The sequence below is a fragment of the Myxine glutinosa genome, chromosome 1, assembly GCF_964187855.1.
Source record: "Myxine glutinosa chromosome 1, kmMyxGlut1.1, whole genome shotgun sequence".
Taxonomy (NCBI): domain Eukaryota; kingdom Metazoa; phylum Chordata; class Myxini; order Myxiniformes; family Myxinidae; genus Myxine; species Myxine glutinosa.
Window position 1 is genome coordinate 86,076,880 of NC_136261.1, and position 21,711 is coordinate 86,098,590.

Below are 21,711 nucleotides of genomic sequence, written 5' to 3' on the forward strand. Positions count from 1 at the left end.
TCACACACGTCCATACCCGTGGGATTCCCACGGGTGACCCCATTAGTAATATATATTGTTACGGATTCGTCACTTCCGTCTTTGTGGTTGTCATCCACTTGAAGCATTTTTAGTCATCCACTTGAAGCAATGTACTATTATTGTTACAGTTTGAGTGTGAAATGGAGATAACTGTCTTCCAAGGTAAAAAATAATGTCTCAGAAGGAAAACGAGATGGGTGAGGGAGAAACCGGAAGAAGAAGAAGAGGCGGGTGAGCGGATCGAGTGAGATCGGGAAAGAAGGCCTAACTGCTTCGTGGTGTCGAGCGGACACTTGTGGACATTGGTCGCGAGCGCATATTGGTTTCCCCGGGAAAGGGATTCCTGTGACAGTGTCGTTATTGCTGTGGAAAATAAACCTGCGAGACGGGTTTTGCTGTTGGTTCCGAAAGTGAATCATCGCTGGAGAGCAGGTACACCTCCATTACGGGCCCGTCCGCCATGTCACCTCGCACCAGCCATTTCACCTCGCACCAGCCATTCGCCTGGTTCCCGTGTGTGTCGTGGATTTCGCTTGGAAACTCGCGGTTCTTCGCGGTGGTTCTTCGCGGTTCTCCACTTGGGAACTGCGGCTCGTTCATGTCAGCTTCATTGTCTGGTGAACCGAAGGTGTGAATTCCCAGTCGCCTTTTGGGTGAACTTTTACCTGACCGACGTCGGCCCGACCTCTCACGGCTCTTTTACCCGACCTCAGAAGCGGCTCTTCTGCAGCGTCGATGGTCAGCTGTCCTAGGTTCAGGTCTCAGTACGACCTTTTTTCTTGTGATCACTGGAGCGTGGATCGACTTTGGCCTGGTGTCGTGACAGTGACTTTGGGGGTGTTACGGTTTGCTCACTTGGAGTACCGTGAGTTATTAAGTGAAGAAACTGGTTGTACCATCATAGGAATTATATGGTGTTTGCTGTGCAATTGAGATTTTCTTGTACTTGCGCAACTTGTTATTATTGTACGATTTTAATACAATACTTGGGTTTTGTATCGATTGATTGGTGTGGTTTCACCATTGGTCATTGGCACACATAATAGCACATCTTTCTGCCGTGACTCCTTTCGGGGCTCGGAGGTACACCGTGACCGGTGTTTGGGGAGGAGCACGTAACAATATATATATATATATATATATATATATATATATATATATTTATATATATATATTTATATATATATATATATATATATATATATATATATATATATATATATATATATATATATCAGAGAGTACACTAGTACTCTCCAGGATGGCGCGGAAAAAAAATAAAAAATATATATATATATATATATTTATATATATATATATATATATATATATATATATCTATATAATTATAAAATTGAAATCTTGCGTGTTTGTGTGTAACATTCGATCGGTCCGGGGGCGTGGCTAACCCCTTTGAGAGAGTAGTAATATCCACCATTTTATTAACTCGCATAGCTTTGAGCCCTGTTTTGTAGGCCCGTGGTGTCTTGCTCTCTCTCTCTCTCAGTTTTATTTCAAATCAAATTCGATATATCATTTCATTTTTCACAGTCGCTAACATAGTTTTAGACTCGGTTGAAAAAAAACGGGAAGAAAATCCGATGAAAGTTTCCGTTTATAGAACGAAATGAATTCTGAAAGGCTTGTATCTTCAAGGCCATTGAGTCTCTCTCAGGCCTTTATGTTCAATCTAACTCGCCATATGATTTCATTTTTATCGATGGTTTTAGACTCGGTAAAAGAAATAATTGAGAACATTCACGCACACACGGGAAATTGCAGAGATATATTTTAAAAATCGCGCCACGTTGATATACGAAAATACACCGCCTAAAATAACAGGCATACAGTATATATCTTCGTTATTTCACCCAACATTATTACCCGGAAGTAAAATATGTTTCAGGAAATTACCGAGAGATATTTCTTCGATTTTTTTTATTATTTATATGCACATACACTTTAAATAGGTTTATTTGAAATCTTTAATTTTCACAATGTAATTTATTTGTCATTTGATGATCGGCAAAAATATGTTTCAGGAAATTACCGAGAGATATTTCTTCGATTTTTTTTATTAACGCTTCCATCTGATTTCATTTTCATCGATGGTTTTAGACTCGGTAAAAGAAATAATTGAGAACATTCACGCACACACGGGAAATTGCAGAGATATATTTTAAAAATCGTGCCACGTTGATATATGAAAATACACCGCCTAAAATAACAGGCATACAGTATATATATCTTCGTTATTTCAACCAACATTATTACCCGGAAGTAAAATATGTTTCAGGAAATTACCGAGAGATATTTCTTCGATTTTTTTTATTATTTATATGCGCATACACTTTAAATAGGTTTATTTGAAATCTTTCATTTTCACAATGTAATTTATTTGTCATTTTATGATCGGCAAAACGATAGCACAAACACAATACTATTTGCAGCAAGAATGTCGTATCAACCCTCCGACGGCGCTACGGACGCGGACAACGAATCACACCTCACGTCTGTGGACGCGAATAGCAACATCCGCACGAATCAGTCATCAATGATTTTCATTGACGCGCCTGGAGGGCACAGGGAAGACGTTTCTTATTCACCTGATTCTCTCTAAAGTGAGAGCGAGTGGAGAAGTTGCCCTTGCGGTGGCCTCATCTGGCATAGTTGCTACCCTCATGCCTGGTGGAAGAACAGCGCACTCAAGGTTCCAAATCCCTCTGACACCGAGGGAAGATGGCGTATGCAACATCGATAAAAATTCCACTATCGCAGACCTCTTTCGAAGTACAAAACTCATCGTGTGGGATGAGTGTCCTATGATCAGGAGAGAGAGTTTCGAGGCTGTGGATCGCACGTTGCGTGATGTATGTGACAAAGACGAGCCTTTTGGAGGGATCTTGACGATATGCTGTGGTGATTTCCGTCAACTTCTGCCCGTGGTGAAAAGAGGGTGTGATGCTGACGTTGAGAATGCGTGCATAAAGAAGTCCTACTTATGGCAGAGCTTTGGAATGTTTCACTTGAGAACTAATATGCGACTGACCGACGGAAGTGGGCAGTTTTCAAGATTTTTGCTCGACATCGGCGAGGATAGAATCGAGAAAAATGCGGATGATGAGATAGATTTGCCAGAGGATATACTGCTGACAGCGAGTGGGCTCGATGAGTGCATCGATACCATATATCCATCATTCGCCAATCCGATGGAGGTTTTTTCAGCACGGTCTATATTAGTGCCCCTCAACGATATGATGTGAAACATCAATTCAAGATGTATCACAAGGTTCCCTGGTGCTAGCAAGGAGTATGCTGCGTTCAACAGTGTGACTGAGGGTACTGATGTGACGCACTTCCCAACGGAATTCCTAGATTCCGTTGAAGTCTCGGGATTGCCGCCGCACAAGCTCGAGCTCAAAAAAGGATCCCCTATCATTTTGATGCGGAACTTGGACCCTCCGAAACTTTGCAACGGGACGCGCATGATTGTTGAGGACATGCTTCGAAATATTATAGTTGCGAGGATCATAAGTTCAACGTTTGAAGGCGAAACTGTAATGCTCCCTCGGATCCGACTAAATCTGTCGGAAGCTGAGGATATCCCTTTGCAGCGCTGCCAGTTCCCCATACAACCCTGCTTCGCAATGACGATCCATAAGGCGCAAGGGCAAACTATGGAGAATGTGCTGGTCTACCTGGAGAAACCTGTCTTCCAGCATGGTCAGCTGTATGTGGCGCTCAGTTGAGGGAAGAGCAAAGAGAACGTGCGAGTTTATGTAAATGGAGGATCGTCGACAAAGAACATCGTCATCAGAAGTGCCCTCTGACAACAAAATCGTGGTAGTCCACGGGTCGCGTGTTTTTTCTACAAAAAAAAAAAAAAAAAAAACGTGATCGGAGATAAGGGCCGAAATCACGTGTCACAGGTAAGTGATTTAGAACGCTGAAGAGGTGAGCCTTATGGCTTGCTGGCCCAAATAATCTCCCTGATGATGTCCAGCGTTCGCTTTAGTTCTATTCTCATATCTATTCAAACTGATATTGACCCAACGGGTCATGGGTCGTCTAGTATATATATATATATATATATATATATATATATATATATATATATATATATATATATATATATATATATATATATATATATATATATATATATACTTACACAGACTTGGCATTTAATATGGAATATTTTTTTTTTCTTGACTTGGGTTTACTTTCTGAACTCAGTATATCAATCTGGTGAGTTTCTTTTACCCTTCGGTGATGTCTTTGTTGAAATTAACCATGTCACTGATTGTCTTTTGCAGCAAGAAGTCAATAACAGGATTATATCACAGGTGGCGTAACAAAATGTAAGGACAGGTACATTTGACGATTGGCTTCACAATCGGGTATATAATGGTTGTTGCGTTCTGTATTAGTGGAAAACAACTGCTGCACGTCTACAAAAGTTATTGCCGCTTCCTCTGGAGATGGTCCGTCAACTTGACAATGCTGTTTGTCATGGAGTGGTGGCTTTACGAAATTCTGGCATAAAACAGCATGCTATTGCTCGGCAGTATGGCATCACTCAAGGTCAGGTGTCAAAGATCCTGAAACGAAATGCTCAGAGGGGTGTCCCTACTCCAATACCGAGGCCAGGACGTCCACGTAGAACCACAAGGAGAGATGATCGCCAGCTGCACCGGTGAGTTTGCAATGGCCGTACCAAGTCAGCTAATCGGCTTTGGGCTGAGTGGCAGCAACTGACAAATGTGCCTGTATCCAGAAGGCTAGTCAACCAACGACTGGTTCAAGCCGGCTCTCGTGCCAAGCGTCCCCTGAGAAAGCCACGCCTGACCAGACAACACAGCCAGCGCCGATTGCAGTGGGCCAGAGAGCACCGTCAATGGGCAGCCAGGACACTGGAATCACGTGACCTTCAGTGACGAGTCTAGATTTCTGGTCTATCGTCAAGATGGCCGCGTCCGAGTGCAGAGACAAGTGCATGAAGCCCACAACGAAGATTGTATAGTGCCAAGAGTCCAAGCTGGAGGTGGTGGGGTGACCGTTTGGGCTGCTTTTCATGCAGGGGGCAAAACTGACCTGGTTGTTCTGAATGGAAACCTGAACCAGTTCAAGTACAGGGTCATTCTGGAAGAAACATTGCTTCCATTTGCTCGTGCAGCCTTTCGAGGAAACTTTGTCTTCCAAGATGACAATGCGCGGCCTCATCGTGCTCGCATGATCCAACACTTTCTTGCTGACCGTGGTGTAGAGCATATGGAGTGGCCTGCCATGTCCCCGGATATGAATCCAATAGAGAACATGTGGGCAGAATTAACGCGTCAAATCGACAAGTTGGACCAGCAGCCTACCTCTGTGCGTGAATTGCAGCAGACTATTGTCACTGCATGGCATGCGATTCCTGTCCAAACCTTGGCAAATCTCGTGAACAGCATGCCTCAACGTGTACGTGCTCTCCTGAATGCTCGTGGGGGTTACACGAAGTACTGAACTGTAATTTTACTGTCCGTAATCCCAGTCATAATTTAGCTTTTGTTTTTGTTGAAATTTTTTTTGGCTAATGTGCAAAATAAAGAGATACTTCTGGAAAACGTACAGAAGTTTAACACAGTACTGTCCTTGAATTGAGTTCGATATCAGTTTACATCACTTTCAAGGATCAATTTATTTGCTTCGAAATGTCAAATGTGGTTTTTGTTTCTTTTAAAGGTCACATTAACAAAATCGAGAATAATTTCAACATAATTCCAATGAACTTTTGGTTCTAAGTCATCTTGAAAAGTAAGTTCACCCCCACAAAAAAAATATTCCATGTTAAATGCCAAGTCTGTATATATATATCTGAGGTAATGCGTCGTTACTGAGGAACGGGCTTATTTTAGCTGAGGATAATGACGACCTGAGTTGCTGTGTTGTCATAATTTACACCAATCATAATACAAACAATTATTTTGCACAAGTTTATTTGTTGTGTTTGTTATATCACATTTTTATAGGCAATTTAGGTTGAAGATTTTGGTTGAATGTTTTTTTTTCAAGAAACACCCCTCAGCACATACATAGGGGAGGGGTAGGTGCAGACTGGAAGTTTGGGACGATTACACCTCACCACCACGTAATTCAAAACACCTCACCACCAAGTAATTTAAAACACTTCACAGCCATAAAACACGTAATATAAACACCTCACCACCACGAAATTAAAAACACCTCACCACCACGAAATTGAAAACACCTCACAGCCACGAAATTAAAAACACCTCACCACCACGTCATTTAAAAACACCTCACCACCAAGTAATTCAAAACACCTCACCACCAAGTAATTCAAAACACCTCACCACCATGTAATTCAAAACACCTTGTTGAGGATTTGAGAATCCTGTGTGTAATTTGTTGTAAAATATACCCTTTTGTGTGCTGTAAATATTTCTTGTAAATACCTCCAATTGTAAAGATCAAAGGTCGTCCTTAGTTAGGCCATCGCACACACGTAGCAAATCATAGGTTTCCCTCAGTAGTTATGTCCTTAGTAAATGTCAGTATAAGGCTCTGTGGCCCACTAATTCATTGCGTGGCATCAAGTAAATAAGCGTAGGCCCATTTTCCTCTCGTGCCAAAGACGCCATTGCAGGTGCTCTAACCCGGAGAAGAAGGGTGTGGCCCCGCCTCGTCATCGGGGGAGTGGGAGGGGGGGGGAGGAGTCAGCCAAGCGCGAGGGACAAGGCGTGGCTTTGCCAACGCCTCATCAAGGGGGCGGGATCGGTGAGCCCTCGCGACCAATCAAGGCCGAGGCAAGATGACCGAGGGGCGTTTCCAACAGGCACGCGGGTGAATCCCAAAAGCACGTAATAAAAGGGGACGCGCGGGTTTTTTTTATAGGGGAGAGACGAACACGAATGGTCTCGTGCACCTACTGCCTCGCTGTGTGCCCCCCCTTGCGCTGGAGCTTGCGCCGCCTCGTGTCCTCTGTGGGCCCTGCTGACTGGAATCGACGCGGGAGAGACCATCATCGCGCCACTGGCCCCGAGACCTTCTTGCCGCGATCTCTCTGGACCGTGCCCCATCCTTCCGGCATCAAATCCAATCTGCAATTTCCCACCGTGTGAGTCTGTCTTTGTTTGCTCTGTCCCGGGTATAAGTAAGACTGTATAGGTAAGCTAGAATTGCTCTGTGTCCTTCTGCTCCTTCCATTTCCCTGTACATTGCTTTTATTTTATTCTTTTGCTCCTTTTCTTTGTTTGTGTAAATAATAATTAATAAATATCTGTTCTTCCTACTTTTGCCCTTTTCATTCTCATCCGGTCGTCTTGGTGATTTCCAGATTGAGTGTATGTGGCGCGATTCGGCCAATGCATAGGAATCGGGTCCAGTGTTTGTTAATGGCTCTAACTCCGGGTTGCTAAAACCGCTCGGCAATTAATCCAACTAAAACCGTGGTTCAAGCAGAAGTTATTCCCTCGTTCCCGGCTGGCGGTAGTAATTAGGTAAGCAGCGAACCCCTAGGCCTACGGACCCTACCTACCGTCGGTCCGGTAAGGACGTTGTAACTTCGAGGACCACGTCGGTCAGTCATAGACGAGGAGATTAATCCCCCCTCGATAAGGGGGAAAGAGGCCGACGTTGGGTTCCGTAACAACCTCATCACCAACTAATTCAAAACACCTCACCACCACATAATTAAAAACACCTCACCACCACGTAATTATAAATACCTCACCACCACGTAATTCAAAACACCTCACCACCACGTAATTCAAAACACCTCACCACCATGTGATTTAAAAACACCTCATGACCACGTCATTTAAAAACACCTCACCACCACATAATTCAAAATACCTCACCACCACGTGATTCAAAACCACCACAATGTTATTAAAAACACTTCACAACCACAGAAACAAAAGTTTGAGGGAGTCATTAAGTGACAACACCGACACTTCCCAGATGTGTAGATGTATAGATAAACAAGCGTTACGCCTAGGTCCCCCGTTGGTGAAGTGATGTGAGTTGACAAAGTCGAAGACGCAAGGCGGCCATCTTGGATTTTGACGTGGTGACCCAATTTTCAATAGCGTTCTTCCTTATGCCTAGATACACCCACACACCAGATTAGAAGTTGGTACTTCGCTTATTTTTCAAGATATTTCGCTCACAAGGTTCAGACATATACAGTGGAACCTTGACTTACGAGTGCCCCAACTTACGAGTTTTTCGAGATACGAGCTGTCGCTCGGGCGGTTTATTGCTTTGAGATGCAAGCCGAGATCCGAGTTACGAGCTTGCGCCACCCGGTCACGTGGTTATCTTGCCGTGCAAGTACAGTATCTCTGCCGTATAGCGCTGCATTTTTGTTTTCGCATGTTGGTTATTTTGAGTTTACGCCGCCAGGTGGGTTCCGGTCACGTGGTTATCTTGCCGTGCACGTACAGTATCTCTGTCGTATAGCGCTGCATTTTTGTTTTCGCATGTTGGTTATTTTGAGTTTACGCCGCCAGGTGGGTTCCGGTCACGTGGTTATCTTGCCGTGCACGTACAGTATCTCTGTCGTATAGCGCTGCATTTTTGTTTTCGCATGTTGGTTATTTTGAGTTTACGCCGCCAGGTGGGTTCCGGTCACGTGGTTATCTTGCCGTGCACGTACAGTATCTCTGTCGTATAGCGCTGCATTTTTGTTTTCGCATGTTGGTTATTTTGAGTTTATGCCGCCAGGTGGGTTCCGGTCACGTGGTTATCTTGCCGTGCACGTACAGTATCTCTGTCGTATAGCGCTGCGTTTTTGTTTTCGCATTTTGGTTATTTTGGAAAATTTCATGTTCATGTCGAACATTTCATGTTCATGTTCATGTTTTCATGTTCATGCCATGCCAGGCCACAACTTGTTCAGAGTGCCGGCGATAGCTCGCCTTCTCTTTGTGGAAAACACGGTGAGATCCTTAACATCCAACAACTAATGGGACGCAAACGGGGCGCCCAGTTTAGCGGTACACACATTGATGAATCACCCTGCCTGTGATTCACCCATGACAGGTTATAGCTGGGTCGGGATTCAAACCCAGGCTGGACAGTTTAGACTTTAGAGTCAAGTGTGCGTACCTCCAGTCCAGGCCAACCTGCCAACTTGTATGCTGCATACAGGTGAAATATAAAGCGCGAGATATTTTTATATATACTGTATATTTAAAAAAAAATTGGTGTGGTTTTTGGCGGGCTGGAACGGATTAATAGCATTTAAATGCATTTTAATGGGGAAATTTGATTTGAGAAACGAGCAATTTGAGTTACGAGCTCGGTCACAGAACGAATTAAACTCGTAAGTCAAGGTTCCACTGTATATGGTGGTGGCCATCTTGGATTTTGACGTGGCGACCCAATTTTCAATAGCGTTCTTCCTTATGCCTAGATACACCCACACACCAGATTAGAATTGGTACTTCGCTTATTTTTCAAGATATTCCGCCCACAAGGTTCAGACATACATGGCGGCGGCCATCTTGGATTTTGACGTGGCAACCCCATTTTCAACAAGTACAGATACATTCAAAGTACACCGCCCCCATGCCAAATAATTAAATATCCTACAGCGCGGCATTGCCGGGGCGCCCCCAGTTCAGCTCATTGAGGCTGCATTGGGAGGGAGAGGTGTTCGCTAATTGATTGATTAATTGCATAATTAAAATCAATGAAAGATTATCACAAAATATTTTCTTAATCAATTGGCTAATAGCATAACTAAACCACTAGTGCTTCATCCGAAGATGTATCTTTTAGAAATTTAATCAAATAACTCGTTAATAAAAAATTAAATAATTAGTTGATTAATCAATAAATAATTAATCGATTAATCAATAAATAATTAATCGATTAAATGATTAATCAATAAATCAAAAATATCCTTGATAGCCACATCACTTGGTCACTGTCATGTCCAAATATTAGCTTCCCAGCTCAAAAGGTGCCTGAGATATTGGCCAAATGAGAAAGAAAATAAATAAATCTTTGATAATGAAAATAAATAGATAATAATCATGAAAAAATTAAATTATTAATCAATTCGGTCACAGAACACATAAACCACCACCATTTCATCAGAATCTGTAACTGAAAAAAAAAATTAAAAAAATTAGTAATTAATCGAATAATTAAATAATTAATCGATTAATCAATAAATCAAAAATATCCTTGATAGCCACATCACTTGGTCACTCATGTCCAAATATTAGCTTCCGAGCTCAAAAGGTGCCTGAGATATTGGCCAAATGAGAAAGAAAATAAATAAATAATAATCATAAAAAAATTAAATTATTAATCAATTCGGTCAGAGAACACATAAACCACCAGCATTTCATCAGAATCTGTAACTTAAAAAAAAAAAAATTCGTCGTTAATCGAATAATTAAATAATTAATCGATTAATTGATTAATTAATAAATCAAAAATAGCCTTTGCAGCCAAATCACCTGGCCATTGGCATGTCCAAATATCAGCTTCCTAACTCAAAAGGTGCCTGAGTTAATGGTCAGAAGAGAAAGGAAATTTGATTAATTAAATAAGTACTTAATTAATCGCTAATAATTAAATAACTCCTTAATTAATTGATCATTCAAAAAACAAAAAATAACGTTTTTGACAAAGGACTTGCTCACTACTGTGCCGAAATTTCAGCTTCCTCGCTCAAAGGATGGCTGAGATATCGTCCGGACAAACAAACAAACAAGAAAGCAAGAAAACAAAACCAGAGTGAAAACTGAGTACTCCATTTCAGAGTGCGTCACTGCTGAGCCCCCTTCGGTTCCCGGCAATGACGATTTGCAATGCCTGGAGATGGCATAGGAAAGGTGTGGTGCAGATTAGAAGTTGGTACTTCGCTTATTTTTTAAGATATTCCGCTCACAAGGTTCAGACATGCATGGCGTCAGACATACATGGTGACGGCCATCTTGGATTTTGCCGTGGGTTGCACCCACACACCAGATTAGAATTCGGTCCTTCACTTACGCACGTATGTACGCACGCACGTCCGCACAGATGGACGGACGCACACACGGACGGAGGGGAAAACCATAGTCCCGCTTTCGCTCCGCGGTGCGACGGGGGACAATGACTGTACCCGAGTTGCCGTTTTGTCATGGTTTAAACCAATCATAATTCAAACAATTATTTTGCACAAATGTATTTGTAATATACGTGATATCACATTTTATAAACAATTGAAGTTGAAAACTTAAGTTGGAAAAATCTTTATTTCCAGAAAAAATTCCAAAAATAAATAAATAAATAAATTGGAATATTTTTCAAAGAAAATACCCTTAGGGCATACCGACGGGAGAGATATGTGCATACCAGAAGTTTGGTACGATTTCACAAAAGTTTGAGAAAGTAGTGCAGTGACAAGACAACACAGGACAGGACAGACGCTGTACAGATATATATATATATACATATATATATATATATATATATATATATATATATATATATATATATATATATATATATATATATATATATATACATACATATATATATATATATATATATATTGTTGTGGATATGAGGATTGTGTTTTTTTTTTATTGCTTTATTCTGGACCCTCCTGCCTCCAGTCTGTGTATAAAGGTCAAAGGTCGTTCCGTAGTTAGTTCATAAGCACTCACGTTAGCCAATCATAGATTTCCCCCCTTGTTGACAGTTATTTCCTTATTCTGTGTATTAGGCTAAGGATTTGTCTTCCATTAATTTGACACTCCATTGCACTGCATTAAATAAAGTAGATCCCTCCGACATGGCATCTTCAAAGTGCCAGGTTTGCCAGGTTTGCTGCAATTGCCAACTGCATTTGGGCGGTTTTCTTCATTCGCCATTGCTGCCCTTTGGCTGGGGCTAGCTCGAATCGCCCCAAAACCACCATTGGCCACGAGGTAAGGTCGGGGAAGAAGGGCGTGTCTCCACCTCGTCATAGAGGGGAGGAGTGAACCAGCCCTTGCCGACCAACCCAGAACGAGGGGTTGGCTTTAGAGGGCGGAGAGAGAACGTTTGGGGGAGGTTCGCAAAAGGGTCAAAGGTGGGGCTTATATAACCCGAGGAAGACACCCCAGAAGAGTCGAGGAGGGAGGAGATCAGGTCACAGACAAGCCTGAAGGGAGTCCTGCGAATTTGTGAGAGAGAGAGAGAGAGAACCCGTCACGCCAGACCCCCCACCAGCAGCGTTGGCTCCACCAGGCAGCTCCGACCCGTTACCCCGCGCACACGACAGGATCGGTGGCATCGACGGCCGTCGAGGTCCAGCCCGACGTCCCGTGCGGGATCAAGCTCCAGCCAGCTCCGTGCCTTCCTCCCCCTCCAGCCACCCACCTCCTGCCATTCCTGTCATCATCCCTCGTGTGAGTTTGCTCGTAGTCCGTTTTGTGTGTCTTGTCCAGGGTATAAGTTAAGCCTGTTTAGATAAGCTAGCAATTTTCACTGTGTCTCCTTGATTTCTTCTGTAAATTATTTTATTATCCTTCCTTCTCCTTGATTACTTTTGGTTGTAAATAGCAAATAAATTACATTCGTATTCCCTACTTCTGTCTTCCTCTTCTTCACATCCGTGTCGCCTTTGTCTTTTCCCCATTGAATATCTGTGGCACGATTTGGCCCACGTTTAAGGGATCGGGTCTAGTCATTGTAAAAACAGTTCGGGCCGCGGCGCCATCCGCTCGGCAAATTAACATCTTATCCGCGGTCCGCAACAATATATATATATATATATCTCTATATATCTATATATATATATATATATATATATATATATATATATATATATATATATATATATATATATATATATATATATATGTATATATATGTATATATATATATATATATATGTATATATATGTATATATATATATATATATATATATATGTATATATATATATATATATATATATGTATATATATATATATATGTATGTATATATATATATATATATATGTATATATATATATATATATATATATATGAGATCCACAGGATTTTCCAAAGAATTGAATGAATTTCCAAAGGTTTGAATTCAAAAAATTTTGCCTTTTTCTAATTTTGGGTCCAAAACACTATCCTCATCACCAGTCTACTTATTAGATCCTCTCGGTGCGCCAATTCCCTTCTAAAGCTCGGCTTCGTACAGCCGAGCAATGAATGCGGGTTGTTTTGTGCCAGCGGCTGGATACGTCCCGCATTCGGGGCAGGGACGGGGGCTTACCCGGGCCGAGATCCCACGCACCACCTCGGCGTGGAGCCATCCAATGTCCCGAGCTCGACCTGCCGGCACGTCTCAACAAAAAGTGGTCGCCATGACGACCCTTCCTATCGGGCTGCCCGTTCCGCCTAGCGGAGCACGGACGCGGCCGTTCGAAACGCGGCCCAGCGTGGATCACGTACGGCGGTCCTTTCGAACCCGCCGTGGCTCGGATCCCCGCTGGTTCTCGCGGCACGCGCACCGAGGGCCCGATTCGGCTATAAGTCGCTCTAACCGCTAACCCGGTTACCGTCGATGCCTCACCTGCATGCTTACACGCATACGCTACCCCTTTCTTGCTCATACATCCAGCCGTTTCCCTGCTCTTGGTCATTGCACCTTCTCTTACACACCCAGGTACACTCATTCCACTCACAGACTTGGTCACACACCTGACCACCGAACACCTTTGCACGCATTCGTCACTCACACACCTCACCAACACACCTCTTCGCGCCCCCTCCTCGGTCACCTCCTCTGTGACAATCACAGGTGTGCTCTCACTCGCACACCCAACCACGTGCCTCACGACCAACTCAAGTGTGCATTCCCACACACGCTCTACCATTCCAGGTGTGCATCCTTCCATTCCAGGTGTACATCCTCGCTCACCTGTCGCAACCAACTCACGCTCCGTGTCACTCTCACTACTTTCACCTCCACTCTCGGTCGCGCACTCACCCTTACTCTTGACAGCGCACTCTTTCCTCATGCACCCGTCCGTTACACACCTTTCTCGCGCACACTCTTGCGCACACTCTCCCGTTACATCCTCTGTAACACTCACCACAGGCATACACTTTCTCGTTACATCCTCTGTAACACTCACCACAGGCGTACACTTTCTCGTTACATCCTCTGTAACACTCACCACAGGCGTGCATTCCCCCTTACTCTTGACAGCGCACTCTTTCCCCATGCACCCGTCCGTTACACACCTTTCTCGCGCATCCTCTTGCGCACACTTTTTTGTTACTTCCTCCGTAACACTTCTCACTACGCGCTTCCATGTGCTCCCTCGCACACGCGCTACTACCGACTCACTCTCGACAGCACACTCACTGGTCGGCGCGCACTTTTTCCTCACACACCCCATGGTCGGACATTCTCGCACACCAGACCTGTCGCACACTTCACCAACGGCCTCTCACGAACACCCTGGTCCACAACAACCCCCAAGCCGACTGAAGCTCCCCTCACATCATGTACATTTCCGATTATATCGCCACTCACCTTGGCACCTCGTCTCCGCACCTCCTTTGCCACCTGCAAACTCTTTATTTGGTTTAGTGAGCATCACATTATGAGTTGAGCACCGACCTTGTACATATTCCATCACTTCCTCCTTTATCTCCCTCTTAGTTTCTGTCCGTCCCTTCTTAATTTCACTCACCTCTTCTTCCACTTCCTCTAATTTTTGCTTCACCTCTTTTATTTCCCGGTGCGTCTCCTCAAGTTCGTCCTCTAAGGCTACCGTGACCGTCTCTATGTGCATCCTCACCTGCCGGTCCTTTGTCTCCATTACCTCTGTCACCTCGTCCAACCTCATTGTCAGTCCCTCACGTACCATCTGACATTGCCTCTGTGTCGCTATCAAGTCATTTTTAATTTCTTTTTGTGTCGCCTTTAACCCTCCTAGTACTGCAGTGTTCCTTTGAACCTGCTCCACTAACTCAGTCTGTCCCTCCGTCAGCTGTTCCACCTCCTCCGTCAGATCTTCTATTCCCCCTTGTAACCTCGCCGTATTATTTCTCACCTCTTTCTCTATACGCTTTTCGCCTCGCTTTCCCTCCTCGCGTACCCCCGAGACCTCCTCACTTACACCTCGTCGTATCTATCTCCTCCCTCTCTTTTGTAGATGCTACCCTCATCTGTCCCAATTCATCCCTCTGAGCATCCAGTTTACTTTCTAACCCGATTTGCACCTCCTCTATCTGGTTCCCCATTCGTTTGATTTCCCGGGCGGATTGCTCCCCTATTTCCCACAATTTGTCTTCCATCCTACTTTCTAACCCCATTAACCCATTTTTCACCCCCTCTAACTGATTCTCCTGGGCCGCCATTCTATTTTCCACCCCCGTTAACCCATGTTTCACCCCTTTTATCCCATTGTCTAACCCCTCAAATTTGTCGTCTAACTTCCCAAATTTCTTGTCTAATCCCTTAAAATTATTGTCTAACCCCTCAAATTTAGCTTCTAGCCGTTCCCCCATTTCTCCCATTTTGCCCCCCATTTCTCCCATTTTGCCCCCCATTTCGCCCCCAATCGCTCACTATCAGCCCTTGCTTCGTCCCTCATTGCCTTCATTTGCTCATTTTGAGTGTCCATCCGGTTCCCCATTTGTCCCATTTGGCCTTCCAATCGCTCACTATTCTTGTCCATAAGGGCCTTCATTTGTATCATAAAAAGATTCAAATACACCGGTGGCGCTGCTACGGTCACGGGCGCGGCAAAATTTGGTGCCGCTACACCCACGTGCGCGAGGACGCCATTTTGTGCGCCTGATACTCCCTCAACCACATTGCCATTGCTCTCCTCCTCCCTTTCCTCCACATACATTTTCCCGAGGTCCTGGGTTACCCCTAACCCGTCTATCTCCCCCACCCACATCCGATCGCCTTGATTGTCCATGGCACGATCTCAAAATTCGGGTTTTATAAAACAACAAAATTTCGGCAGCTCGTAATTTTGACCAAATTTTTTTCCTACACGTTTTAAAAATTTGGTTCGGGCCTCGTATCCCACTCCTGACACCAATTGTTACGGGTCGCGGACAAGATGTTACTTTGGGCCGAGCGGATGGTCAACCGCGACCGTTACAGGATCCCCGATTGGCCCGACTCCCCCAACGTTGACCAGATCGCACCACAGATATTCAATTTGGAAACCTCTAAAGCAACCGAAAGAGAAGGAAGAGAGAAGAAGACAGAGTACGGAGGAATAACAGGATTTATTATACACACAAGCAAAAAGAAGGAGCGATCAAAGTTATTTACAAGCAATGGATGTAAGAAGCAGTCACACAGTGAATCGTTAGCTTATACTATTCAATTTACTTAACCCCAGGACAACGATTAGGACAGACGACGTTCACACTTACACGGGGGAAATTGCAGGCAAGAATGGCGGAGGTGGGTTGCTGGAGAGGGAGGCAGGGTCAGGTCCCTGCAACCGGCAGGGCTGGAGGTAGCAGCTCCCAATTCTTCACGTTTTTGGCGGGAAAACCCTCGGTCGCGTCGACGCTGCTGATGCTGTGGACGTCACGCGCTGGCTCGGTCACACCTGCTCCTCTCCTTTTGGTGGAGCCGTCTCCCTCCTCTCAGCGCGTCTCTCCAAAGCTTGTTTCATCTCCAAGTACCTCTCCTTTTTGGTTTGGAGCGTCTCTCATCTCTCATCTCACAGCTCACACCTCATCTCTCCTCTCATCTCTCATGTCATCTGAAGCAGTCCCTGCCAGTCGCTTTTATTACTCGGGTCGGAATCAAGCCGCCGGCTGCGAGGGCACGCCTACCGGGTCGCTCACCGCGGTGCTGGTTGGCTGTTAGGGCTGTCCGATTCCCCCTTTGATCATGACGACGTGCCACGCCCGTGAGTTGGCGGCTCCTACCCCCCTCTTCTCCGAGATTAGCACATGGGCAATGGCGGCTTGCGGGATTGAACACCACTCGCACCGCTTTTGAAAGGAACTTTGGAGAGCGGAGATGATTGGGGAAATTGAAAGGGGCCTACGCTTATTTCGTTTGATACAATGCAGAGTCAATCTAGTGGGAAACACATATTTAGCCTACATAGAATAAGGAAATAAACTATTTAAAAAGATATATCGTGGCCTGTCTGTAGGTTCATGGAATTAACTAGGGGGACGTCTTTCGATCTTATTTACTCTACGAGGGTCAGTTAAAACACAACAAACCAGTTCTCACATTCTTTACACTTTCCAAATTCGTTAAAATATATATATATATATATATATATATATATATATATATATATATATATATATATATATATCTCTATATATATCTATATATATCTATATATATATATATATATCTATATATATATATATATATATATATATCTATATATATATATCTATATATGTATATCTATATATATATATATATATATGTATATATATATATATATATATATATATATATATATATATATATATATATATATATATATATATATATATATATATATATATATATATAGATGTATATGAGATCCACAGGATTTTCCAAAGAAATGTTTTATTTAAAGCTGGCTCATTAATTAGCAGCTCAATACAAGTCGGAACTCACAACTCACGTTCCATATCAGCCCGTGCTCATCAAGCATTCAACAGCAATTGCCCAGCTTGCTCGTTTTCCACAGCAGCAAACTCTCTCATATCTCATTGCCCTGCTTCTACTTATTTCCAGAGCTGTTAATCTTTTTTGTCCCCCGTCGCACCGCGGAGCGAAAGGGGGACTATGGTTTTCCCCTCCGTCCGTGTGTGTGTGTGTGCGTGCGTTCGGCGAACGTGCGTGCGTGTGTGCGTGCGTAAGCGAAGGACCGAATTCTAATTTGGTGTGTGGGTGTAACCCACGTCAAAATCCAAGATGGCCGCCGCCATGTATGTCTGACGCCATGTATGTCTGAAACATGTGAGTGGAATATCTTGAAAAATAAGCGAAGTACCAACTTCTAATCTGGTGTGTGGGTGTATCTCGGCATAAGGAAGAACGCTATTGAAAATTGGGTCGCCACGTCAAAATCCAAGATGGCCGCCACCATATATATGTCTGAACCTTGTGAGCGAAATATCTTGAAAAATAAACGAACTTCTAATCTGGTGTGTGGGTGTATCTACGCATAAGGAAGAACGCTATTGAAAATTGGGTCGCCACATCAAAATTCAATATGGCCGCCGCCATGTATGTCTGAACCTTGTGAGCGAAATATCTTGAAAAATAAGTGAAGTACCAACTTCTAATCTGGTGTGTGGGTGTATCTCGACATAAGGAAGAACGCTATTGAAAATTGGGTCGCCACGTCAAAATCCAAGATGGCCGCCACCATATATATATGTCTCAACCTTGTGAGCGAAATATCTTGAAAAATAAATGAACTTCTAATCTGGTGTGTGGGTGTATCAACGCATAAGGGAGAACGCTATTGAAAATTGAGTCGCCACGTCAAAATCAAAGATGGCCGCCTTGCGTCTTCCACTTTGTCAACTCACATCACTTCAATGACGGGGGACCGAGGCGTAACGCTTGTTTCCCCTTAAGCACCGGCTTCAGAAATTTTGGTTTGGCCTCAAAGATATACCTTGAGATCCTCTGCATAATGTTTTTCATCCAATTTGAGGAATAACTTCCCTTGGAAACTTCACTTAATGATGTAACTTGCTTGGATTTCTTGCATTATTTATAGACCTTTTGATTTAATTTTAACACTTAACCCTTTGTTAACTTAACCCTTAACCCTTTCATTCATTCATTCATTTTTCATTCACTTAACCCTTTGAGTACGGATGACGTCCAGTGCCGCAACCCGCGAAAAAGTTTTGTGTACAGATGACGTTACTACACGTCATCGACTATACCTCTCATTAGATCGTCAGTACGTGGTTGCATTCCCGTACCAAAATGCCAAATTAATCCCGTACCGGGGGTATTTTTGTCAAAAAAAATCCCGTACTCAAAGGATTAATCAATTATATACAGTATGGTATAATCTTCTCCTTAAATAAAGCTTTGAAACATGCAATAAAACCATGCCATTTAATACTATGAAACGGTTCAATAAGGTCCTATTCTGATTTTTTTTTGGAGCTGCGGACAACCAATCCTCAAATTTTTATTTTCTTTATGCAGCTAACTGGCTTTCTCATACAGCTATCTGTCCAATCAAATAGCTGTGTGCTCAGTTGCTTCTTTCTCTGCAGTTGGCTTGGATGTGCAGAGGAAATTCACCCCATTCTACCCTCGGAAGTTGGGATCATACACTTCATTGCAGTGCCCATCTGACCAAAAGCTTTTTGGCAAAGTTGAGATGAATGCAAAGCAGGATATCAAACCATATCTGCATCAGATGGGTAATGCATCAAATAAATTTAATGATGTGAATAATCTGCATGCATTTACTTGTATTTAATGCTTGTTTTTTCTTGAATTTCTTTACAAATGATGGTGATTACTGAAAAACAATTGCTTCAATGTCTGTTTTTGATTTTGACTAGAATCATGTCAGACAAAAGACCCTACTGCCATTCACTTCAAACCTGCGTGCAATCATCCTTACAAGAACAGAGGTTTGTAGACACCGATGTTGTATGTTTAATTGACTGATTAATGAAAATGTTTCTTTGCTGGCCAAAATTTTGGCATTCCTTTACTACCTACACTTTCAGCATGAAACACTTTCTTAACATCCACATGTTACGCATTTCTGGAATGGTCCCTCCTAGGTCGACAGACAAAATCGAAACAACAATGCCTGGTCACTCCTGCGACGAAGCGCTCAGCGGTATCAATGTATATGGCAGAAATGAAGAGTAAAGACAAACAGTTATATGGTCCTTCATTGGGGAAAAGATTGAAGGTAATATTATCTCACTTCTCCCTGCATGCTCATTGGTTCTCAGCGGTTTAATTTAATAAAAACCAAGTAGTTCACTCTCGTGAGTGATTTTAATTTTTTGGAACAAAACTTTCACTTAATTATCGTTGAGCATATGTCGAAGAGGTCAGTTTTATCAAATAATTATTCATTGTGCTTATTACTGCTTTTTCTAACTGGTTATTCTTTCTTTGTTTAGACTACACAAGTGCCTTGCTCACCAGCAGTAAATCTGTCACAATTTTCTTTTGTTGCCCAGAGTCCATTGCAGCACCCTCAAAGGTACATAATAATATGAGTTAGCAATTGTTGTGCTTTGGTACTCGGCAGCAGCCTCCTTGCTGTTAAAGGGGTTGAAACTTTTTTTTTCTTTTTCTGTTGGGTGTGACAGCTCTCCAAGAATAAATGATTCCTCGAACATCTCTGTTTTTCATACTCAGCGACAGGTACCTTTGTGTGAGTGTGTGTTGTGTGTATTTTGCATTCACGTCTCCAGTGCAAAATGCACTTTTGACAGTAATTTTTTTTGTTGTGGATTGCCTGCTATCCAGTGGTTCTGAATGTTAATAGTTCAAAAAATTGATGGTGGAGTAACCACTTTCACTTGTAATCCAATCATTGAATACACATTTTGAAGATGTGCATGATGTACAAAGAGCTGGAAGAGCTTTGGTAGGATTCTTATTTATGCCTCCGCCGACGAAGTCGCCAGAGACATTACTGTATGTGTACAGGTTGTCTGTCCATCCGTTTATGATATGTCTTCATTCCCACGATAATTTAAGAATGGCTGAAGGGATCTAAGTCAAACTTGGTACCAACAAGTATGTATAATGAGGTAAAGATGAACTAATTAGATAATGGGGCCAAGAGGTCAAAGGTCAGACAGAGGTCCCATTGTGTAAAAAATTGTTACTGTGCTAACTTGTGAACTAGTGATGGGATTTTGTCCAAACTTAGCATAATTTTATATTATGATGCAAAGATGAACTGATGAGATTTGGGCATCGAATTTCAGACGTCATGTCAGGTAAAAATGTGATACTTGAGGGATTTAAATCAAACTTGGTACAAGTATTATAATGATGTAATAATGTGGGCAGAGGCAATATCGGTCGATGTCGTAACGTCGAAGAGTGTCGTTCTAGTTCAAGTATGAATTTCATAAAAAGTACATTGAGAAACTAATAGAACAAGGCGAGTTCACAGTCCTGCTTGAAAATGAAAACGACAGCATACTGTCTAAACATGGAATGACTCTCCAAAGAAACTCTACAGCAGAAAGCGCACTAAAATATGGGTAAGCTGACTCGATATACTGAAGAAAAATTAATGGCCCCTTTAATTTATAGCAACTCGATAAACATTTATTGTGTTACAAATCAATGTGTGTGTCTTTGTCCTGCCATTCACTTATTGAAATACGGTTTAAGTGCATTGTGGTTCTCAAGATATTGCGTTTTTGACCAAATTTGAAAAAATGGCTCTTATTGTTATTTGGGTTGCCGACCACTGCCCTAGGATATCATAGTAACAAATGGATGTGCCAACATTTATGCAAAAGCATGTATCGTTTGTGGAATAGGCAGTGAGGAAGGATGTACGTTTGTAAAGCATGCTTCCTTGGTTTCAAAATCCAATCTTTTGGACTTTGCTTGAAAGTGGGCAAAATGTGGTGAAACATAATATACTTCCCTCGATGAAATTTTGGCAAGTACTCTTAAATGGAACTACAACAGGTAAAATACCACAATTAATGTTACAAGAGTGTAGTT

General features: G+C 42.7%; 1 protein-coding gene across 1 annotated transcript in view; it reads left to right on the plus strand.

Annotated features, from left to right (window-relative positions):
• HFM1 (helicase for meiosis 1) overlaps positions 1–20,519 on the plus strand; it is a 93,261-nt gene extending 72,742 nt beyond the window's left edge. Inside the window, exons 27-32 of the mRNA XM_078772395.1 lie at positions 19,263–19,412; positions 19,557–19,628; positions 19,785–19,918; positions 20,136–20,218; positions 20,328–20,392; positions 20,488–20,519. Of these exons, the coding sequence (XP_078628521.1) occupies positions 19,263–19,412; positions 19,557–19,628; positions 19,785–19,918; positions 20,136–20,218; positions 20,328–20,392; positions 20,488–20,519 (536 nt within the window). The remainder of the gene's footprint in view (positions 1–19,262; positions 19,413–19,556; positions 19,629–19,784; positions 19,919–20,135; positions 20,219–20,327; positions 20,393–20,487) is intronic.
• Positions 20,520–21,711: the final 1,192 nt, after the last annotated feature.